Source organism: Sturnira hondurensis, unplaced genomic scaffold, assembly GCF_014824575.4.
Source record: "Sturnira hondurensis isolate 20B ecotype Veracruz unplaced genomic scaffold, ASM1482457v3 Scaffold0014384, whole genome shotgun sequence".
Classification (NCBI taxonomy): Eukaryota; Metazoa; Chordata; class Mammalia; order Chiroptera; family Phyllostomidae; genus Sturnira; species Sturnira hondurensis.
Window position 1 is genome coordinate 35,698,692 of NW_028087015.1, and position 19,389 is coordinate 35,718,080.

At 36.8% G+C, this 19,389-nt stretch overlaps 1 protein-coding gene across 2 annotated transcripts in view; it reads right to left on the reverse strand.

Moving 5' to 3' along the window:
• ZFR (zinc finger RNA binding protein) overlaps window positions 1-19,389 on the reverse strand; it is a 78,718-nt gene that overhangs the window by 43,611 nt on the left and 15,718 nt on the right. For both annotated transcript variants that reach the window (XM_037063130.1, XM_037063132.1), the window contains exons 3-5: window positions 11,878-12,160; window positions 6,851-6,995; window positions 4,761-4,979 (exon numbers count right to left, since the gene is read on the reverse strand). In XM_037063130.1, coding sequence (XP_036919025.1) covers window positions 4,761-4,979; window positions 6,851-6,995; window positions 11,878-12,160 — 647 coding nt within the window. The remainder of the gene's footprint in view (window positions 1-4,760; window positions 4,980-6,850; window positions 6,996-11,877; window positions 12,161-19,389) is intronic.

The following is a 19,389-nucleotide window of genomic DNA, read 5'->3' on the forward strand; positions in this document are numbered from 1 at the left end:
TTATAAAAGGTCAAGTTAAATGTTATGAATTTAATTCAGTAAATTTTGCTAATACAGGTAGGTTTACATGTACATATTTACAAATAAAGTATATCTGGCAAACCTAGAAAACATTTATCTTCCTTTTACATAAGCCAATCAAGTATTTACTGAACACACATTAGGTGTTATGGAGGTATAAAGAAAGTATAAGGTATAAGATTTGGTCCTTGTCTTCGAGAAGCTAATGGTTCAGTTGGAGGAATGTGATAAGAGTATTTGGTAAACTTTGTGGCTACAAAACCCTTACTATTTCCCCAAGCAGAATTCCTTTATATACATTTGAGGAAGTGTTGGATTTGAGGAAGAGTCTGAAGAAAGATAATAAATAGGGAAAAAGAATTGCATGAAAATAAGATTTCAATATGCTTGGTGGTTAAAATGAAACCTATGACTAAAGAGGAAAAAACACAATGATACCAAGATTTTGGATCCCAGCAACTGACATGTTGCGCATCTGATTGATAATAGCAAGGTGCTGACGGAAGTTGGTTAGGAGAGGCACGGTGAACAAAGCAGAAGTCTGTAATATGGAGCTGGGGTTCAGGGAGTATACAGAACAGCAGATAAAAGATTTTGGAATTAAGAACCACTGGGTTTCATGTTCCAAAAGATGAAAAAGCAGCATATTATATTTTCTGGTTAAATGTATGAATTCTATCCATCTGTGTTGTTCAAAGTCTTTAATGAATAAGTACATTAAGCTAGTTATTGACATAATGTGTACATGTTTTTTACATTCAGTGATTTACAGATTTAAAGATCTATGAAAGTTTTAACTTCGACAAAGTCACTAATTTTATTTATAAGCTTACCCCAAAACTGGAAAACTTACTTATTCTAAACTAAGATCTCTGGCAAGTTTCATGGACTCCCTATTTATCATATTTTCCAGTAAGATTTCTTACTAGAAAAGAGCCACGTAAAGTTTGAGAGAGATTGATTCCTAGCTGCCAGAACAGTGCAAAAGAACTACTTAAAAGAAACCTGGACTTTTTGGTCTCTCAAATGCAGACTGCTGTAATGAAAAGTAAAGACGTGTGACCCACCGACTCCAATAATATCTACACACACAGGAAAGAAAACATAAATTGGAAAGGTAGAGTTAAGATGCCTGGCAAATCACAATCACAGGAGTCCAAAACTGGACACATTCAGGAGAGAGAGTAGTTGGGCAACTACCATGAAAAGCCTTCCCAGACTTTTATATTGGGTTATTAAATTATGTACATTCTTATAAAGATTCTCTGTCGTTATATGTGTGATTAAAAAACTAAAAATTAGAGTATAAAGTAGGTAAACATACTAATAATAAGCATATGATCAGATGAAAACAATTAGAAAACTGAGATAACAAGTTAAAAGAAAAACTCTATAGATCAATAAACTGTTTACTGGTCAAGTCTACAATGTCCTCTATTACTAAAGTGTGATAAAAGAATATTATTAAGCTCACAGGCAAATGCTTTCAAATTTATATGCAAAAAAAAGTACAATTTAAATTTTGCTCTTAAAAGACCAACATAAAATTAATAATAACAACTGTTTTTACATCATTACCAGTTAGGACCATGATTTATATATGAAATCTTTAAAATAGACACTTTCCAAATGACTAGTTGTTGTGTATGAAAACTATAAAAATGTCACACTAAGCCCTGGCCAGTGTGGCTAAGTTGGTTGGAACAGTTTCATTTAAATATAATTTTTAAGTATATAGTATCAGAAACAAAGACATGCCATTTCAATAATAAATCTATCATGCTGTAAGTCACCACTTAGTATGTACCAACATTCTAGAACTCATTTTAATGAGATAAAAAGAATAACTGACCTAAATTATAGCTGATATACTCAGATACCCTAAAAATTCTCTCTCTGGATGGCAAATGCATGTTGTGCACCCCTTAATTCTTTAAAAACTGCATACCTTTTGACATAACAGTTCCAAACATAGGAATTTATCTTAGGGAAACAATTGGTAAGCACACAAATCTTCCCATACAAGGATTATTTTACCCAGTGTTGTTTTCAGTTTTTCCATAATATGAAACTCAATGTCCCAAAAGAGAAACTTTAAGCATCGATCTTCTTTATACTACCGTCACATAAGAAAACATGGCCCCTTCATAAAATGGTTGTGAGTCTACGGGCAGGAAAATCTTGGAAGTTCATCTGTAACACTCACTGTGCTAGAAAGTAACAGAAGTACTCAAAGACTAATGATGCCAAAGCCAAAAAACTCAGGAGCTAGTGTAAAAAGGATTCCATTGGCCAAATTTGAGACAATGTGTCCCTTAACCCCTCTCCCCAAGAGTAATGGATTATACTACATTAAATAAAAAAGAATGAATACTAAAAAAGAGGGAGAGAACTCTTCTTTAAGAGAAAAATGCCCAATTTTGTAACCACCACTGCAAGACCTCAATTAAGAGATTTTCCAAAGGATCTAACACCAGAAAAATGAAAGGTAGATGGGTAACTGGCCCACAGATTACTTGATTAAATTACAAAGGGAAAAACATTACTTTCACAAGGGCGAGATCTGAAAGTCATCACTTTACCCAGTGATTATACGTGGTATCGTCAATAAAAAATAAACTGACATTATTTAGTATGTGCTCCTCATATGATACAATGGAAAATTTGCTTAGTATTACTGACTAAAAAGCTGCCAGAATCTAAGCTTAAAGAAATCAGATAAATCTAGATTGTGCAGTATTCTACAACTGGCCTAACTCCTAAAAAAATGTCAAGGTCATGAGAAAAGATGGAAATAGGGAATTAGTCTACATAAAAGCAAAGCAAAGCAAACAAATAAACAAAAAAAAAACAAACCTCAAACAAGACATGACAACTAAATACAATCCATGATCCTTGACTGAATCCTGAATTGAAAACAAGGCACAAACACACGGAAAGCCCAGAGCCATTAGAGACATTTGTGGAAAACTTAAGAAAATTATCAGATAAAAAATCCATGTTCAATTCCTTTTTATGACATTTGCATCGTGACTATGTAAAAGAAAGCCCCATTCTTAGGAAATATATGCTGAAAAATTCTGGACAAAGCACCATATCATCTGCAACTTTTCTATACTGCTGAACCACTTGAAAATGTGTTTTGAGAAGAGATGAAACCAATGTGACAAAATATTAATAATCGGTTAAACTAGGTAAATGGTATATGGGCATCAGTATTATTTTTTTCCCAACACTTCTGAAGGAAAATTTTCTAAAATAAAAATTTGGAGAATAACATAAGGAATGATACATCTTCATATTTAGTAACATGAAAGAACATTCATATTGAGAAGTAGTTTACACAACAGTACATATAAGACAAATTCTTTTTTATAAAGAAACCATGATGCTTATATGTGAATATTTCCATGGAAGAGAAGTAGAGAAAGACATAAAAAGATAATACAGTAAAATGTTAATGACAGTTAGTATCTAGGGGTAGGTGCCCACTGACTTTAAATTTTTCTTTTAATTTATCATTTCTAGTTAAAATAATAATGTAGTATTCATCTAACGTAAAGGAAAGCATACTATCATACTCTGTTTTCTGAAGCTAATATGGACATTAAAAAAAATCTATCCACTCCTATTTCATTGAAATAACTCCATTACAATGATAACTGGTTAATCAGATAAAGAGAGGCAGAAAAGTTCTATCTGAGCAATCCTGAATGACAGATCTGGAAATAATAAGATCTCCTCACTTCAATTCACCTACACATTACTGTCGCAGTTAACTTACAAGCTGTTCTCATCGCTCCCTTCGTACCATCTCCTCTTGGCACCCTGGCTACCCACAAGATAAAGACAGACACCACAGCAGAGCCTACAAGGCTTTTTTCACACTGACATTTTTTGCTTTGTCTCCTGGTGTTCTATATATCCTGTATTCCAGCCACAGCAAACTCTCATTTCCAAATACTCCAAGGCTACCTAATTCACCATCATATCCCTAGCATCCACCATAGCATTTGCCATAGGGTAAAAGAGAAATATTTCTTGAGAAATTAAGAAACATTTAATTCAATAAGTAGGCTTCTAACAGTTAAACTACAACAGAGTATCAAGAGGAAAGAACTGAAATTACCCATGTCACCTCAAATCCTCCATGGAACAAAATAGGGTATTAGGAAATTAAAAAATGAAAAATAATAAACTGTACAAGTAGTATAAGACTAAGTACCTATAAAAAAAGCAATGTGATTTTTAAAAACTAAAATGCTTCAGGTACCTCATCGTAAGGTTTTAGTAATTACACTTCTTGAAAAAAAAATACCAGATAATTTAAGGAAACTTACTGTCCTTCTGAGATATGTATTATATAACCATTATCTTATGTTTACAAATGCTAACCAATATTGTCATGATTACTTATTCCTGATAACATGCAAAAATTGCTCCTTGAGGGTTTAAATAAATAATATAACTTGTCAGTGGTATTCCCTTGTTAACTTTGAGGTTTCAAATTCATTTGAAGAAGTCAGAAAGGAAACAGAATACTAGTAGAACACTGTGTTATTTTTTCTAATTGCAATACTAGGCCCAAGACTCATGACTAGCTTTCGAACACCCAAAGAGCATTTCAAGTTCTGCTTAAATCTTCCTGGCTTAAAAAACAAAAACAAAGAAACAAAAACTACACAACTTGCAAAGTCTCTAATGTCTTTATTTATTTAAACACTGTTTATCAGCCTTACCAGAGTAAGTAACTGCCGTGGTACTGTAAGTAGCACTCTGGGTGTAGGATGGCACCACAGTAGCTGCAGCTGCTACTGGCTGTACGGTGGAAGATACGGGATAAATGGAGAACGTAGTGGTAGCTGGACTCGGTGTCGCTGGTTTTATGGCTGTCACTTGTCGAGTTTGCTGAGCTTGCGTATACTGAGTTGCACCTTGGCTATAACCTGCTTTGGGAGCTAAATTGAGAGAGAGACATCAGTAAATTAGAAGGGTAAACCACTTGTAGTACTTGCTTTACTGCAGTGATCTGGAACAAAACCCACAATATCTCCAAGGTACACCTATAGTTACTTGTGCCAACATCCTGGAAAACCAGAAAAAAAAAGTAGGTTAAATATTAACTGTAAATTAGATGCCAACAATTTCTTCTTGGCAAAGGGGGATAAAATTATTATCATCAGTTAAAATGATACCTATTTAAATACTCTCCCATCCCATTATTTCCAAAATTATATTTTGTAAAACTTTACAACTAACTGAGATACCAGTACTATTTAAAACAGGTATAAATATAGAAAGTTTTTGGAAGAGGGGTGTGGGTGTGTATTTTTCTAGGATAGTCAAGGCTACTTGAGAGTCATGCTTAGTACCAGGAACATAAGAGAGAAAGCTTCAAAGTACATATTTCAATTCACAGTAAAAATTTCAATGTTAAATTATAAGGAACTTATTCATATACCATCATCACATTTTATTGATTTATCCATAATTCAAACTCACAAGGTACTGACAGTTCTTCAAATGCTATTAATAATTTAAGTGCAGCTCTTCATAAATGGCTGCCATTTAAAAAGTCTCTGCTAAACTTTGTTCCCTCTGACCATATTCAAAACAAATGTATACTTTAAGAATCTTATCAGCCTTATTATCAATCACTGAATTAATTTAATCACTAATTAATGGTGACTAAATTATACAAATGTAATTTCTTAGAAAGGCCCAAATACCAGGGGGCCAAACTCATTTTATGTTCATTTACATAAAGGTACCTTAAATAAATAGCACTTAGAGTTTTTAAGCTTTTTGTAGACATTTTTAAAAAGAAAACTAAAATTACATACTCAATGTCAAAAATTAGACTAAATCAAACTCTTTTGACTCTTAGATAACTCAGTACTTTCAAGTACAATCTAACCTTCATAAGAAACTAGGAAATTCACTATAGATTGCTGTACACACAAATCATTTGAGATGAGGCTGTAAGAAAAATCAAGGTTATGTTAATTTGAAATGTTTTTAAACCACTTTTAAGGAACACATAAAATCTTAGAACTAGAAGTATCCTAGAGAGACCTGAGTCAACTAATTTACAAATAAGAGAACAGAGATGAAAAGAGGTAAAAAAAATCATCTGCCCACATTAGTGCTTAAGCCAGTATTAGAAGCCAGTTCTACTAGTTTCCTAACCCAAGGCTCTACCCATACTCTTCAAAAATAATTAAAATAAAAAAGTTGCCTACTTTTCAAATCCCAGAGAGCTTTGCTTTAAAAGTTGTCAAACCTCTACAAAAAACCATCTTCTAAAGACTACAAATACATAGGATTCTTTGCAAACAAAAAAAACCACTTAATGCATTTGAGCCAACTGTAATACTGGTGGCTGGTTACAGAACCAAGTTGTCATTACAGATCAGAGACAGGTAATTTAAAAATACAGACCACAAAGGGTCTCTACTGGTTACAAAGTCAGTCAGTAGTCTTGGGCATTTCTGGCAAAGATGAGAAAGTGGCCAACGTTATCACAACTGCTTTTGAATTGCTTATTTCAATAAGAAGTGAACTGTAAGCTGAAGACCAGAAATGAAATACATTTCCAGAAGAGAAGAGTATGATTATGCAGTGCTTCCATGGCCTTCTCTTTGAGGCTCAAAGGCATTCTAGCAGAGGAATAGAAGGACATTACTAGAACCCACATCCTAGAGCTTTTGAGATAACACAATGAGTATACATGGACTGAAAAAAAAGCCTATCTTCATTTAAAAACACTCTGGATAATATATTTCAATAGTTTACCACGAAACCATGTATGGTAATAAAGCCCACCTACCTGTCTGATAGTAGGTTTCAGCAACAGAAGGCTGAGGCTGGGCAGCAGCAGCTACAGCAGCAGCAGTTGCTGTTGGTTGTTGGTAGTACTGCTTACTATCATAAGCTACAGCAGGAGCCGTGGACCTTACATATGAGTACGAGTCCTGAGGAAAGAGAATGAAAGAAAATCTTGCTAGGAGTAGATGCAATAAATGCCCCTCATCTTTCTATGTAAACGTGTAATAAAGGAAATAAACTAAATATATACCTAGAACCGTAAGAGTCAAATTCAATTATAAAGGGGATTCATTCTGAACTTCATTAATAAAGTCAAAACCATTTCAAGCAGCATGTTTAACTACTAAAATCAGAAAAATTACCAACACATTTAAAAATAATGTCTTTTAAGAAAACAATTTTACTAAAAACTCATGTCTGATTTGCAACTGAAAGATATATTCTATAGTAAAGAACACCTGTGTATTCTATACTCTGGCTGCTCCAGCTTTCTTTTCATTCTCCCTTATTTACTACTAGCATTAACATAGTGATGAACAGAGCTTCCAGAGGAAAGGGGAACAGAAGTGCCAAGGAGAAGGCACATTAAATAAAAGTCTCTAAGGTAATGAAGATCAAGGTGAGCTTGGTGAATTCCGGTACAGCATATAGTGAGGGATGGGAAGGTACGAAGGTAGAAAGGCTGAAAATTAGGCAGGGTGGAGAAAAGGATGGGCTTCACACATCCTATTAAGAACAATAGATTTTATTATACTACGTTTCTGGACATAATGAAAACATCACAAAAGTCAAAAGGAATTCCCTTTTAGTAACCTGTCAAACATTAACAATAAATATTAATACTGTTGATTCATTTCATTTTTTAAACAAAATAAATTCCTATAATTAAAAAGAATATAGAAAAACTAGGAAAAGTCCAGAAGGATCAAAGTTTACAAAACAGATCCTAAAAGTAAACAAGTGGGGTTAATTTGCACAGCAAAAGAAACCATCAACAAAATGAAAAGACAATCGACTGAATGGAAGAACATTCACCAATGATATACACCTGATAAGGGGATAATACCCAAAATTCATAAAGAATGTATAAAATTCAACAGCAGCCCTGGCTGGTGTGGCTCAGTGGATTGACTGCTGGCCTGCCAACTAAAGGGTCACTGGTTCGATTCCCAGTTGGGGCACATGCCTAGGTTGTGAGCTAGGTCCCTCGTTGCAGGGGTGTGAATGGCAACCACACACTGATGTTTTTCTTTCCCTCTTTCTTCCTATTTTCCCCCTGCTCTCCAAAAATTAAAAAAAAAATCTTTAAAAAAATAAAATTCAACAACAACAAAAAATCCAATTAAAAAATGGACAAAGGACCTGAATAGAAACTTCTCCAAGAGAATGTATGGATGGCAAACAAACATATGAAAAGATGCTCAATATCACTATCAGAGAAATGCAAATCAAAACCACAATGAGATATCAACTCACACCTATAAGAATGACTATCATCAGGAAATCAACAGCCCTGGCTGGTGTAGCTCAGTGGACTGAGCACAGGCTGTGAACTAAAGGGTCACCAGTTCAATTCCCACTAAGGGCACATGCCTGGGTTGCAGGCCAGGTCCCCAGTGGGGGGCCAGGTGAGAGGCAACCACACACTGATGTTTCTCTCCCTCCCTCCCTTCCCCTCTCTCTAAAAATAAATAAATAATATCTTTTTTAAAAGAGGAAAAGAAATCAACAAACAAGTGTTGGAGAGGATGCGGAGAAAAGGGAACCCTTGTACACTATTGGTGAAAATGCAGATTGGTGCATCCATGGTGGTAAGCAGTATTGAGTTATCTCAAAAATTAAAAAATGAACTTCCAGCCAAGATGGAGGCGTAGGTGGAAACACTGTGACTCCTCCCACAACCAAGTTTAAAGACCCCAAAGTTTTAATGACAAAAAGGCAACCAAAACACAGAAAATTGAACTGTATGGAAGTCCGACAACAACAAACCATTCAGCCAGACTGATAAACCAGGCACAGGAGCGAGCAGTGAGAGAGACCGCACAAACCAGGGCCCCAGCAACGGGAATTAAAGCCTAAAAGCACCAATTGGGAAAACTTTCAGGGTCGAGATGCCGGGAGAAGCTCCCAGGCTCACAGAGAGTTCACTGGAGAGACCCACAGGGTCCTGGAGGGTGCACAAGCCCACACACCCAGGAACCAGCACCAGAAGGGCTCAATTTGCTTGGGGGAAACAGCAGAGGGGACTGAAAGCCCAGAGTGAGTAAAACAAATGCCATTGCTCCTCTCCAACCACGCCCCCCACATACAGCACCACAACCCAGCAACTGGGTTGCCCCACCCTGGTGAACACTTAAGGCTCCACACCTCGTATGCAACAGGTGCAAACAGACCAAAACATTATGGCTCAAGCAGAAAAACAGCTCAAAGCCCCAGAGCCAAGACTTCTAAGCGACAGAGAGATAGCCAACCTATCAGATGCACAGTTCAAAACACTGGTGATCAGGATGCTCACAGAACTGGTTGATTTTAGTCACAAATTGGAGGAACAAATGAAGGCTAAACTAAGTGAAATGAAGGGAAATGCACAGGGAACCAATAGTGATGGAAAGGAAACTGGGACTCAAATCAAATGGAGTGGACCAGAAGGAAGAAAGAAACAACCAAACAGAAAAGAATGAAGAAGCAAGAATTCAAAAAAAAATGAGGAGAGGCTTAGGAACCTCCAGGACACCTTTAAACGTTCCAACATCCGAATTATAGGGGTACCAGAAGGGGAAGAGGAACAGCAACTAGTGGAAAACTTATTTGAACAAATAATAAAGGAGAACTTCCCCAGTCTGGCAAAGGAAATAGACTTCCAGAAAGTCCAGGAAGCTCAGAGAATCCCAAAGAAGTTGGACCCAAAGGGGAACACACCAAGGCACATCATAATTACATTAGCCAAGATAAAAATGAAGGAGAGAATCCTGGAAGCAGCAAGAGATAAGGAGACAGTAACCCACAAAGCAGTTCCCATTAGGCTGTCAGCGGATTTCTCAAAAGAGACCTTGCAGGCAAGAAGGGGCTGGAAAGAAGTATTCCAAGTCATGAAAGACAAGGACCTACATCCAAGATTGCTCTATCCAGCAAAGCTTTCATTTAGAATGGAAGGACAGATAAAGTGCTTCTCAGATAAGGTCAAATTCCAGGAGTTCGTCATCACCAAGCCTCTATTATATCAAATGTTAAAGGGACTTATCTAAAAAAAAAAAGAAGATAAAAAGCACGTATACTAAAATGACAGCAAACTCAACAATTACTAACAACCACACCTAAAATAAAAACAAACTAAGGAAACAACTAGAACAGGAACAGAACCACAGAAATGGAGATCACATGGAGGGTTAGCAACAGGGAAGTGGGAGGAGGAGAAGGTAGGAGAAGGTACAGACAATAAGTAGCACAGATGGTAGGTAGAAAATAGATGGGGCAGGGCAAGAATAGTATGGGAAATACAGAATCTAAAGAACTTGTCACACATGGACATAAACTACAGGGGGGGATGGTGGGGGAGGAAGTGTGTAGGGTGGAAGGAAATGAAGGGGGGGAATGAGACAACTGTAATGGAATAATCAATAAAATATTTTTTAAAAAATTAAAAATGGAACTGCCTTGTGACCTACTGATTCCACTTCTGGCAATATATCCAAAGAAACTAAAAACATTAATTCAAAAGAGTATATGTACCCCTATGTCATCACAGCATTATTTACAATTGCCAAGATTTGGAAGCAGCCCAAGTGCCCATCAATAGATGAGTGAATAAGAAAAAGCGGTGGTACAAGAGAATATTATGCAGCTGCAAAAAAAAAAAAAAAAGAAAAAAGAAGGAACTCTTACCTTTTGTGACAGCATGGATGGACCTGGAGAGTATTGTGCTAAGTGAAATAAGCCAGTCAGAGAAAGACAAGCACCGTACAGAAAGATTCCACATATGATTTCACTCATATGCAGAATCTAATGAACAAAACAAACTAAAAAAATAAAAGCAGACTCACAGATACAGAGAAGAGAATGAAAGCTATCAGAGGGAGGTGGGATGGAGGGCTGGGTGAAAAAAGTAAAGAGATTAAGCAAAAACAAACAAACAAAACCTCACAGACACAGACAACAGTACAGTAATTGCCAGTGGGAAAGAGGGGAAAAGGGGTGGGGAGTGGTAGAAGAGGGTTAAGGGAGGATAAATGGTGATGGAAGGCAACTTGCCTTGGGGTGAACAACACACAATACAATATACAGACGATGTATTATAGAGATGTGCACCCGAAGCCTATATAATTTTATTAAGCAATGTCACCCCAATAGATTCAATAAAAATAAAATAAAAATAGGTTGAAGGAAATTAGGACCAAATTTAATTAAATAAGCACATAGTAAATTAGTACCTTAATAAACATAATACTATAAAGATAACTAAATCTTTACATCCCTACAAGGCTGAACAAAAAGCAACTGGATAAATAAGAGTAGGATCATTTTGTTACATACGAAGAAAAAACATCTTGAGAGAAAGAACGTATAGGCGCCAGAAATTCCATCCTTGCTAAGTTTCAAAAAGACACTATAATTTGTTTGTCCTGTACAGCTTAGGCTCATGTTTCTCAAAAATTAGTCTCATAATGTGTTCCAAATGGACAAATAAAGCCACAGTACAAACCAGCCACATTTCCCCTATATCTTCATGTTTCTCAAAAACTTGGGGTAAAATTAAAATGTTTAAACAATGTAAATTCTTCAAAATTAAAGCAAACAGATATAGTGAATGGACTGGGGGAGATTATTCATATAAAACTCAAAGCAAGGAAACTTAATGCTTGGACTATGCCCTCCTCCTCCAATTACCTGGGAATACACATTTCCTCTTTTCTATCATTACAGGTATATTTGAAAGACCCAAGTCTGAGAGCATTGGCTCGGACATTATATCATACACTGAGGACACTGAAACGTGTAATTTAAGGCTATTGAAACTAATAGTTTTCTTACCTGGTAGTTTTGTGTAGTAGCTGGGGGTGGTGGTGGTGGTGCTTCTTGTTGTCTCTGGGTATAACCATAATCCGTTGCTGTATGTGCAGTGGGGTAGCCTCCATAAGCAGCAGCTGTTGCAGCAGCTGCAACAGCTACTGGGGCAGGTCTGGCAACCGCAACTGTGGCAGCTGCTGGTGCATAGGCAGCAGTAACTGTGTGCGCAGCTACTGGAGCCTGATGGACAGTGTAGCTAGCAACTGTAGTTGGATGAGAGTAAGCTACACCCGAAGCTGGCTGCTGGCTATATTGTGGAGTACAAGAATAAACACAATACAATTTAATTTTAGAACCTAGGAGTTAAATCAACCTAAATAAAAAGTACATTTTCAAGTAATTTAACCGCAGACTACAAAAGACCAAGCATTTATTTGAACTTAACAAACTTCCCAATCAATACTGTATGTGTCACTGTTATATAATTTTCATTCCTTAATCTCAATACATTAAATAGTCACACATTACGTTTCAGATCATAGATCATATGACAAAGCAGGGATGGCAAACTGGAATAAGAACCAATATTAGGAAGGGAAAAATTGATCAAACGTGGAATTTCAGAAAGTATTTGTTGTACAAAAAGTTCTTTATTATACTATATAGTTAAAAAATCTCCTCAAAGAGATGTTAAGAAAAACATTGTATTTTAACTCCAATTATGGAAAACACCGAAGATAGAAACTATTACCCAGTTGACTTAAGAAATACGCCTGGCTCTATGTAGGGCAGTGGTTCTCAGCTAGGGGAGATTTTGCACCCACACCCCCTCCCCGGCACATTTGGCCATGTGTAGATATTTTTGATGATGGTCAAAGTGCAGAGAAGGTGGTGGTGATATGTGCTACTGACATCTAGTGGGTAGAGGCCAGTGATTGCTGTTACTTATCCCACAAAGCACAGAACAGCTACTCACAATTAAGAACTATGCAAAGAATGTCAACAGTGCTGAGGTTGAGAAATCCTGCTCTAGGGTACAAAATCTGCAATGCAATCTCTATTATTCTGGATAAATTTTCCAGATTAGAGGCAGAATTTCATTCTATACACTTGTTTTTCTCTTTAAAATGTAGATGTTGCAAAAGGAGACCTAAGACAGATGTTTTGCAATCATAACCATTTAAACCTCCAAGACAAAAAGTTTCCAAAACTGAAAATCAAAAATTTTGCAACTAATTAACTTCTAAATTGAGAGCCTATGTCACATAAAACCAAGGCCTAAAAATGTTGGCATAGGAATAAGTTTGTTGTTCTACGATCTCTAAATAAGATACACACAATTATGTACTAAAGGTGTGTATTACCAAGACAGAAATGCCTTCTAAAAAAAAAAAGAGAGAGCTCCAACAGTTATTTAGCTGACAGGGGCTAGCTGATTATAAGTTTTAATAAGTCAACAGTTAAGAATAGCTAAGAAAAAAATACATAATCTAAAGCTGCACCAATCAACTGGAGTGTCTGATTCATGGGTTATAGTAAAGGATATTCTTCACTGGTGTGCAAACTACCATAGAAATATAGCACAGACTTAAACTTTGAGGCCTTCATATTTTAACTGTATTATGGAAATCATTGATAATTAGGAATTATTCAAAGGGAACCAATATGAAGTTTATAAGTATGAGTATTACTTCATATAAAAAGTGGAGGACCTGGAGACATTCAGTCTAGAAAGGGTGAGGAAGATAAGATAGCTGCCTTCTAACAGAACAGACTTAACTCCATGCTGTTCCAGAGAACAGAACTAGAACAGATGGAGGAAGGGTGGTAGAATTCAGCCCAATATGAAAAAGGAAAAAAAAAAACTTAGAACAGAGTCCAAAGAAACTCATATAATTTCTATTTGGATGAGGTTTCCTACATTGTGATACTAAAATTAGTGAACATTTTCTACATGTATGCCAATTCTAAGACAAGAAAAGGGAAGTTTAAATTGGAATAATGGGAAACTGGTTTGGGACTAACATTTTCTATGGGTAATTCTACATCCTTAAGAAACAATGCCAATAACATATTTTACTTCTTCCAAGTTCCTAAAACTAAAAAAAAAATAAAAATAAAAAATAAATTAAGACTTAAAATACAAATAATTAGTTCTGTAAAACTTGTATTTTGCATTTATTCGTAAGATGTGACACAATCCAAACTACAATGCATACTCAGAAGGGGTTTTGGTTATATAAAAATTCAGATAGTCTTGGATTCCTATACTGTTTCCATTCATCCATCCCACCGCTCTTTATCAAATATCTGTTCACATTTCTTTCTCCCCAAAATTTGTTCTGTTGAACAAAAGGCAGAGTAGGAATAGAATAGTAATGTCCAGTCAACTAAGCAGGTAATTTGACTTATAAGAGTCCATGTGACTCAAGTTGGGATGACCATATACTCCAGTTTATGCCCACCTTCCCAGTATAATTATTAATAACACTCTTTCACTCTCCTGTGTGTTTCAGTATGAACAATAAATTCTATAGTCACCCTTCCAAGAAACCATAAAAAAGATGCCAGTGCATTCAGCAATTACTATATACATCCCGAGGGCTGTTTAACCTAATTCGGCTCTGTATGACCTGGTCCCTACCTATCACCTGGGCTAACATATCCTTTACCAAAAGCACTGTAAACAGTAATGATCCAGCTCCATTTCCCAGGGGGGTCAAAACCAGGGTAGCTGACTGCTTGCGACTCAGAATAAAGATTCTCTGCGTTGTTGTCACAGACCTATCTGGGAATTTCTCTACTAGTTTCAAATATCCTTAGAAAAATTGTCCTTTATGTGAAGTTAGATGACCAAATTAGACAATGCCAATTTAATTAAATATCCAGTGGTTAAATCTAAATAAGTAAGTTAATTTTATAAAATTCAAGTCAAATCAAGTCCAAATTCACTTAAGTAAAATTTTTCTAAGTGGAAATAGCTGAAATCAAGGTTTCTGCCTACTTTTTGGTGTTAAAATAGAAGCTGTTAAATTATATCCCTTCATAAAATGTAATACTGTCTTTAAATTATCTCTTAAATAAAGCAGGATATAAATACAATTAATTAATTAATTAATTAATTGAGAGGGGTGAAAGAGAGGGAAAGAAACACTGATCAGCTTCCTCTTGTATGTACCCTGACCAGTGAAAAAACCTGCAATCTAGGCATAGGTCCCAACTAGGAATTGAACTGGTGACCTTTCCCTTTGAGGGACAATGCTCAACCAAGTGAGCTACACCAGTCAGGGTTAAATAACCAAAATCTTGTGCCATAAAATACATTTGCAAAATGAGAAGACTTTCATTCACTAAGCATACAGTGGAGAAAAAATTTCTATTTAATTAATATCCTTTGTGAATAAATTAAATCTAATTAGTCTCAGTTTTTAACTGGGACAAACAATAATAATTGATAAAACAAACATATAAAAATGGCCTAAAAAAGAAATAACTGAAGAATCAGACATAATAATGGAGGGATATTTCTCTTGGAAGGAAAAAGAAGGAAAGAAAATGTTTAGAGAATCATTAATATTAAAGAGTAAAAATACTATGTTTAGCCCTGGCTGGTGTGGCTCAGTGGATTGAGCGCGGGCCTGCGAAGCAGACGATCATGGTTCGGTTCCCAGTCAGGGCACATGCCTGGGTTGCAGGCCAGTTCCCAGCAGGGGATGCATGAAAGGCAACCATACATTGATATTTCTCTCCCTCTCTCCTTCCCTAAAATCTTAAAAAAAAAAAGAATTCAAACTCTAATGTGTACTCATAAAACAAGAACTTTATACTAGTCAGAAAATCAAGTTGAGGGATACATACAAGATAAAGATATGAAAACTGTAATAGAGAATAAACCTAAGAAGTCCAATATTCAACTAGAAGGAATTCTAGAGAGAAAAGAAAAAAGCGGATGAAAGCAGTTGAGGAATAAAACTTCCCACTCTTAAAGGGAGGCACATATTTTCAAATTCAAAGGGCCTGCAGAGTGCAAAGCAGAATGAAAGAACCATACACCTAGAGACACACATACAGGATTTCACAACATCTCCCCCCCCCCCCCCCCCCCCCCCCCCCCCCCCCCCCNCTCCCCCCGTCCACATTCTTCAAGTCCCCAGAGAGAAGAAAAACAGGTCACCTAAACACAAGAAAATGTAAATCAGACTCTTACTGATAACACTAGTGACTAGAACACAATACAACGTCTTGAAAATTCAAGACAAAATTAATTCTATTAATATAGAATTCTGTACCATACCCAGATAAACTATTAATGAATATAAATTTTTCTTGACATTCAGGTCTGAAGAAGCTTATCTCCTACATACATATTCTTAGAATGTTACCTGACAATGTATTTCAACAATAACAAAAAAATCAATCAATCGAGAAATTGTGGGATCCTGCAAACATGTATCCAAACCCAGGAGTGAGATAAAAGCCCAGATCAGCATCTGTGTAGCAGTCCCAGAGAGGCAATCAGCTTACACTGGAATCAAGGGAAGGACAAAGAACATGTTCAGGAAAAGAGGACTGTACAAAAGACAGTAAGAGTAGGAGCCTAAAAATATCTTAGAAGGTAATAAAGGCACTAACAAGATTTGAAAGAAAAAAAAGTAATGAAAGACTTCAGGAAATATCAAACTGCTTAAGAAAGGTATGATCCTGCTAAAAAGACAGGGTGTAAAAAGGGGGGAAAATCCTTTTTAATTTGAGCCTAGGAAGAGTCTTCTATTAAGTGGTACTGGGTTGTAAAAATGAAACACATTAGGAATTACAATCATAGGACAGTACTTGGCTCACAGTAAATACTACTTACACAGTCATAATAATGAAAAATTTTGCTTTAAAGTTTTAGAATCAACCTAAATCACAGAAGATAAACTATGATTTAGTTTACGCAGAACATCATGTAAATGGTATCTCAAGTAAAACTGTAGCTAAGTTGGGGGTGGGATGGACAAAGCAGTCAAATAAAGTGAAAGAGTTTCAAGATTCTTTTCCTAAAATGGAACTAGATGGAACTAGAATGAAGTGAATTGTTTATAGTAACAAAAACAGCTGTTATCACTGACTTTGGGAGGAGAAATGGGAAGCAAGACAGCATATGTACAATTCCTAACTATGATTGTAAGAAATCAAAATATTATACAGTGTATAAAGCTGACAAATCAAGATAGAGAAAAGCATATTATTTTGTGAAATAAAACCACAATGTTGCCCTGGCTGGTGTAGCTCAGTGGATTGAGCACAGGCCTGCGAACCAGATGATCGCGGTTCGATTCCCAGTCAGGGCACATTGCCTGGGTTGCAGGCAGGTTCCCTGCAGGCCAACTCCCAGCAGGGGACGCACGAAAGGCAACCATACATTGATGTTTCTCTCCCTCTCCTTCCCCTCTAAAGATAAATAAATAAATAAAATCTTTAAAAAAAAAAAAAAACCACAATGCGTAAAAGGTGGGGGTCTCTAGGAAGCAGAATTGGGGGACAAGGAGAAGGAAAGTAAGAAAATGTTTTCATTATAAGCCTTTCTGTACTACTTGATTTTTAATTCTATGTTTTACTCTGGTGGGGAAAAAGCATAAAAGTTATCGGAATAGAATTCTTAAACTGGCAACTTGCATGACTAACAAACAAATCCCAAATTTAAACACTACTTTCTAGTTATTTTTTCTTTTTTTAAAAAATATTTTATTTTTTTATTTTTAGAGAGAGGGGAAGAAAGGAGAAAGAGTGGGAGAGAAACATCAATGTGTGGTTGCCTCCCATGTGTCCCCTACTGGGGACCTGGCCTGCAACCCATGCATATGCCCTGACTTGTTTTTTCTTTAATATATTTTTTTGATTATGTTATTACAGTTGTCCCATTTCCCCCCTCATTCCCCTCCATCCTGCACACCCTCTCCCTCCCACATTCCCTTTAGTTTATGTCCATGCGTCACAAGTTCTTTAGATTCTGTATTTCCCATACTATTCTTGCCCTCTCCGGTCTATTTTCTACCTACCATCTGTGCTACTTATTGTCTGTACCTTCTCCTACCTTCTCCTCCTCCCACTTCCCTGTTGCTAACCCTCCATGAGATCTCCATTTCTGTGGTTCTGTTCCTGTTCTAGTTGTTTCCTTAGTTTGTTTTTATTTTAGGTGTGGTTGTTAGTAATTGTTGAGTTTGCTGTCATTTTAGTATACGTGCTTTTTATCTTTTTTTTTTTTTTTTTTTAGATAAGTCCCTTTAACATTTGATATAATAGAGGCTTGGTGATGACGAACTCCTGGAATTTGACCTTATCTGAGAAGCACTTTATCTGTCCTTCCATTCTAAATGAAAGCTTTGCTGGATAGAGCAATCTTGGATGTAGGTCCTTGTCTTTCATGACTTGGAATACTTCTTTCCAGCCCCTACTTGCCTGCAAGGTCTCTTTTGAGAAATCCGCTGACAGCCTAATGGGAACTGCTTTGTGGGTTACTGTCTCCTTATCTCTTGCTGCTTCCAGGATTCTCTCCTTCATTTTTATCTTGGCTAATGTAATTATGATGTGCCTTGGTGTGTTCCCCTTTGGGTCCAACTTCTTTGGGATTCTCTGAGCTTCCTGGACTTTCTGGAAGTCTATTTCCTTTGCCAGACTGGGGAAGTTCTCCTTTATTATTTGTTCAAATAAGTTTTCCACTAGTTGCTGTTCCTCTTCCCCTTCTGGTACCCCTATAATTCGGATGTTGGAACGTTTAAAGGTGTCCTGGAGGTTCCTAAGCCTCTCCTCATTTTTTTTTGAATTCTTGCTTCTTCATTCTTTTCTGTTTGGTTGTTTCTTTCTTCCTTCTGGTCCACTCCATTTGATTTGAGTCCCAGTTTCCTTTCCATCACTATTGGTTCCCTGTGCATTTCCCTTCATTTCACTTAGTTTAGCCTTCATTTGTTCCTCCAATTTGTGACTAAAATCAACCAGTTCTGTGAGCATCCTGATCACCAGTGTTTTGAACTGTGCATCTGATAGGTTGGCTATCTCTCTGTCGCTTAGAAGTCTTGGCTCTGGGGCTTTGAGCTGTTTTTCTGCTTGAGCCATAATGTTTTGGTCTGTTTGCACCTGTTGCATACGAGGTGTGGAGCCTTAAGTGTTCACCAGGGTGGGGCAACCCAGTTGCTGGGTTGTGATGCTGTGTGGGAGCGGGGTCAAGAGGGAAAAAAATGGCACTTTGCTCTGCTCTCAGTTGCACCTCAGTCCCTTCCACTGCTTCCCCCAGGCAAATTGGGCCCTTCTGGTGCTGATTCCCGTGTGGGTGGGCTTGTGTGCATTCTAGGACCCTGTGTTTCTCCAACGAACTTTCCTGTGAGGGTGAGAGCCTCTCCATGCACCTCAAACCCCACAAGTGTTTTCAATCAGTGTTTTGAGGCTTTATTTGCTGGTGCTAAGACTCTGGGTTGCGCAATCTGTCTTGCTCCCCAGATATCTGTGTGGGAATGTGGGACCGCTGCCGATCAGCCAACCACCTTGTGTACAGTGCAT